We start from the raw sequence: 4,306 nt of genomic DNA, 5'->3' as shown, positions 1-4,306 counted from the left end.
ACAAATAAACAACTTTTGTCATAAAATTGTTTGAAATAAAGTAAAATACCTTAAGAATCTCAGTAGAAAACGTGACCTCAACGCAACGCCTCGCATTACGTCGCGCGCCTTTTATGTTGTTTATGCGCTTTTAATTAAATAATTAACTACAACAATGCAAACAAACACACACGCGCACATATGTCTGTCACTCAAACAACAACTTAACGCTTTACTAGTGAATTTTTCACTCACTTTCCAATAAAAACAAAGTTTTATACGAACACTCAATCAGTTGCAAACTGCAATCCGACGTGTGAACAGCATATAATCCAATTTTTTTAGCGTAACACAGCAAAACGAGAGTGACAATTAGTAAAAAAAGTGAAAGACAACAAAAAATAAATCGAAAACTTTTGTTTTTTAAACAAGAAATCTACTTATTTTATAAAATTTTACATTAATTTTAATTTGTTTTGGTTTGTTTAAAATTTTTTTTTTTTTTTTAATTTTTTTTCTCGAATTTTTGTTTTAATTTTTTTCGGTTTTTTTTTCAAAATTTGAAATTTTTTCCACCAAAAAATGCACTCCATAAGCATTTTGTGCACTGTCTTCGCATTGTGCGCCGTGTTGTTGCCAACTTTCGGCAGCAGCAGTGTGGTGAGCAACTGTCCTGCTGGTGCAACATGCCCGATAAGTGGCAGCAGCACTACAACCAGCACCACCAGCGCAACGGTAGGCAAAAATACCGAAAACAACAAACACACTTTCTTGAAAGAGAAACGTAAGTTGCGCGATTTTTGCATGAAACAAAAAAAAAACCATAAACAAGTTTTTGTTGTTGTTTTGGTAATAACTGTGTCTTGTATTTCTGCCATTCACAGCAAAAGATCTGCAAACCTGTCAGCGTAAGTCAGCTGATTTTGATAAATGTATCGTAAATGCCTATCAAAATATATTCAGCGCTTGGAAGCAAGGTAAGAGGAGGAGAGGCAGAGTGGTGAAAACTAGAAACACTTAATTTCTGTTTTCTGTAACACAAATTTAAAAATTCAAATTCGTTTAGAAAATTTTCGGGATTTCGGGATTGTGAATTTCATATGCTAATCAAGTCCTAATTAAAACTTTTTTTCAAGAGTAAATTTTCGAGAGTAAAAAATGTATGTTAAATACGTTTCGTACAATTTTGGGATTTCGGGACTACAATATGCTGATCCCGAAATTTCGGGATTTTGAAATAGAATTGTTTGGTTATTTTTATATTTTAGAGTAAAAAAATTCTATTTAAATTAATTTCGAAAATTTTTGGGACTCCGGGATTACATTGTACTGATCCCGAAATTTCGGGATTTCAAAATATAAAGCCATATTTAATTTAGCCGTAACATTTCTGACATGCTAATGAATTGAATGTTGCGCAGAAAAAATTTTCAGGATTACTATCTAGTTAAGATTTCTTTTTTTAATGTAATTTAACATTTATTTTGTTTTTATATACTCGTAGTCGACTTATTTCATACAAAACAATATATTACTTATACATATATTTTCCATATTTCCATAGGTATCGATGGCGTCCCGCATTCCACACCCATCGATCCGTTATTCGTACAAGAATTCGAAGTAATCGAAGATCGTGAAAACATTACACCGATCACAGTGAAGATTAATAATATAACAGTAACCGGTTTGAGTGAGGCGAAGGTCAAGAGTGTCAAGTAAGTGAGAGTATGTTATATTTCTTATATGTTTACATTGATTACATAAACCTTATTTACATTGTGCTTAAATAACTGAGTAGTTGTATTCGATTATTCGTAATTAACAACCAATTGGTATTCAATTATGGATGAAATGATAGGAGAATGATAATTAAGCGCATAAAATCAGTTATTTACGTAAACAGGTGCCAGAGTTTTTTGCCTTAAGGTTCTAGTGTGATATAATTTACATTCATATTTTATATATATAATCTGAGTACCAGCGACTAATTGTTGATTTCTTTGCAAAATATTTTCCGCTTTCAAATTTTTTCGCACCAAAAGCTTCAAGGATAATGAGTACGATTTCAAAATGACCTACTTAGTACCGAAAATGCGACTTAACGGTCATTACACCGCCAAAGGACACGTGCTGTTGCTCAAACTCGACACGAGCGGTGAAATGTTCATGGAAATATGTAAGCAAAAAATTAAAAATTAATTACAAAAAAAAATTATAACAATACACAATTCCGCTAACCCTAAACGCACTTTTCCACTACAAACTAAAAAATATAAAACATCGCCATATTTCGCACAATCCACGCACATTCCTTGCAAATGCGCCACAAAATCCATTAAAATATTTTATTTCTTGCCTCACTCTCTTTCACCACCACCACCTCCCCGCAGTTGATGGCCTCTACACCGTTACGACCAAGGTTAAGTTGAACACTTTGGAAAATCACAAATTTTTCAATCTGAAGGCGCTACAATTTAATGTGGACTCCATAAAGGACTTGAATTTGCATTTCGACAATTTGTTCAAGGACAAAGTGTTGAACGATAATACGAACGCCGTGTTCAATGACAGCTGGCGTGTCTTTTTCGACATATTCAAGCCGAAAATCGAAGCGGAAATCAATAAAGTACTATTGGCGCACTTCCGCAGCGTGTTTGCCCAGGTGCCGGCCGAGTTTTTCATCGCCGACGTTGCAACAACGGAGGTGGCGTCTGCGGAGCATCATGACACGGCCCCCAGTACTGCACATAGTCGGAACATCAAAGATATTACGCATTTGGAATTGCAGCAGACGCACGCCGCGCACGACGGCTCAAAGGCAGAGGAAAAGGAACACAAGTTGCATTGAATTTAATGCTTGAGCGGTTAAATGGTGGAATGAAGTATATTTCATGGATTCGCTTTGAAAATAACAATAAAAAATATACCATATATTTTTAAATAGTTTATACTTTTTTTAATTTTTGTAATTTCCTTATCAAAGTGAAAGAAGCAGCTGGTTGCGCATGCGCTGCTGACACGTGGTTTCTTTAAAGCAGGGCTACAGGGTGCGAAAAAAGGCATAAAAAATTCTTTTGCTGGCGAAATAACAAATATCTTCTTGTTGCATACTTTTGGGCGAATTACTAACGGCTGACTCTTTTTTACTATTACAGGTATATCAAAACTGTTCATTTTCAGCTCCTTTTCAAATCTTTAGCATACTTTTAGGTGGCACATAATAATTGAAGGTTAAAATGAAAATCTGGGATGATAAAAAATCGATACTAAATTAAGTGATTAATTTTCTGCTATCCGGGGTTGCATTTTAGGGTAAGCTTGAGAAAAAAATACAACGAGTATTGTTGATTTCATAAAAAAACCACCGGAGTTGAAGGAGTACAAAGAAAAGCAGCCTACAAGCAACAACAACGGCTGGTCAGCTGCCATTTCGGCTTCCGCTTGATTTGTTTTGTTTTTCAGCGGCTTGTTTGTTTGTTTATGTGCCTGTTTGCTTGCTGGCTTGGTGGTATGTGGCATGTTGTTGACATGCCAGCGCTGTTGCAACAACAACACAGGAAAGTTAAATTGCATTGCATGCAAGTGGCAGATGCAACAGCGCTATGCACCAGCAGAATTATGAGAACTAACGGTAGAACGCATAATCACACAGACACACTCGCATTTTTTCTCATAGACACGCTGCTCTTCAGTTTCACTGCTGCATCTTCAATGCCGCATGCCACTTGCGCTTTGCTGCTACAATTTAGCATATGATAATAAAGCTCAGTCAGCCGTCCAGCTCATATGTGCAACCAAAAGTTGCACGCACCAGCACACTCTGTGGCAACTCAAACTCCAACTCCATTGTTGCTACAACTTCAGCACCATTTCACTCCAACTTGCGTCACATCCTTTGTATAAAGCGGTGTTTTAATATTGCTTGGCCCTTTGTTTGTTGTTGTTGTTGTTGCACACTACCATCTCTCTATGCCGGCCACAACAACAGCGCTAACAGCCACATTCGTAATTTAATTGAATGGACATAATGGCTGTTGGTCAGCAGCTGGCATTCAAGCGGCCAGACAATCATTCTGTTGCATTTTCACTCGCCTTTGTCTTCTGCCCATATCTCTGCATGAGTGTTTATATATATGTTTATGTGTGTGTGTGCTGCCGCTTTCGCATCGTTTTGCGTGGCTTGCAAATGGACCTGAAGTGGTCCTTTTGGTTAATTGAAAACAATTAAGTGGAAAATTGAAAACATTTTGACAGTCAACGAGCGTACACAAGCTGATGCTTTTCTGCTTTTCCACACGTCGCTCTTGTGCTTCGCGCTTTTGTG

At 36.7% G+C, this 4,306-nt stretch overlaps 1 protein-coding gene across 1 annotated transcript; it reads left to right on the top strand.

Moving 5' to 3' along the window:
- Positions 1-268: 268 nt before the first annotated feature.
- On the top strand, positions 269-2,928 carry LOC105229488 (uncharacterized). Its single transcript, XM_049457799.1, has 5 exons — positions 269-763; positions 864-956; positions 1,544-1,697; positions 2,025-2,158; positions 2,373-2,928. Exons 1-5 carry the CDS (start codon positions 562-564, stop codon positions 2,828-2,830), a joined length of 1,041 nt encoding a protein of 346 aa, XP_049313756.1. The 5' UTR covers positions 269-561; the 3' UTR covers positions 2,831-2,928.
- The last annotated feature ends 1,378 nt before the right edge of the window (positions 2,929-4,306 follow it).

Source organism: Bactrocera dorsalis, chromosome 5 (assembly GCF_023373825.1).
Source record: "Bactrocera dorsalis isolate Fly_Bdor chromosome 5, ASM2337382v1, whole genome shotgun sequence".
Classification (NCBI taxonomy): domain Eukaryota; kingdom Metazoa; phylum Arthropoda; class Insecta; order Diptera; family Tephritidae; genus Bactrocera; species Bactrocera dorsalis.
The sequence above is the reverse complement of the archived record's forward strand: the minus strand, read 5'-3'. Positions and strand labels throughout refer to the sequence as shown.

What these genes read in the sequence shown, in the direction of transcription:
- LOC105229488 (XM_049457799.1), top strand. Translation starts at nt 562, where the DNA reads ATGCACTCCATAAGCATTTTGTGCACTGTCTTCGCATTGTGCGCCGTG. An exon ending in CACTTTCTTGAAAGAGAAAC is followed by an intron (nt 764 to 863) that starts GTAAGTTGCGCG and finishes TGCCATTCACAG; the next exon opens with CAAAAGATCTGCAAACCTGT. An exon ending in TGAAATGTTCATGGAAATAT is followed by an intron (nt 2,159 to 2,372) that starts GTAAGCAAAAAA and finishes ACCTCCCCGCAG; the next exon opens with TTGATGGCCTCTACACCGTT.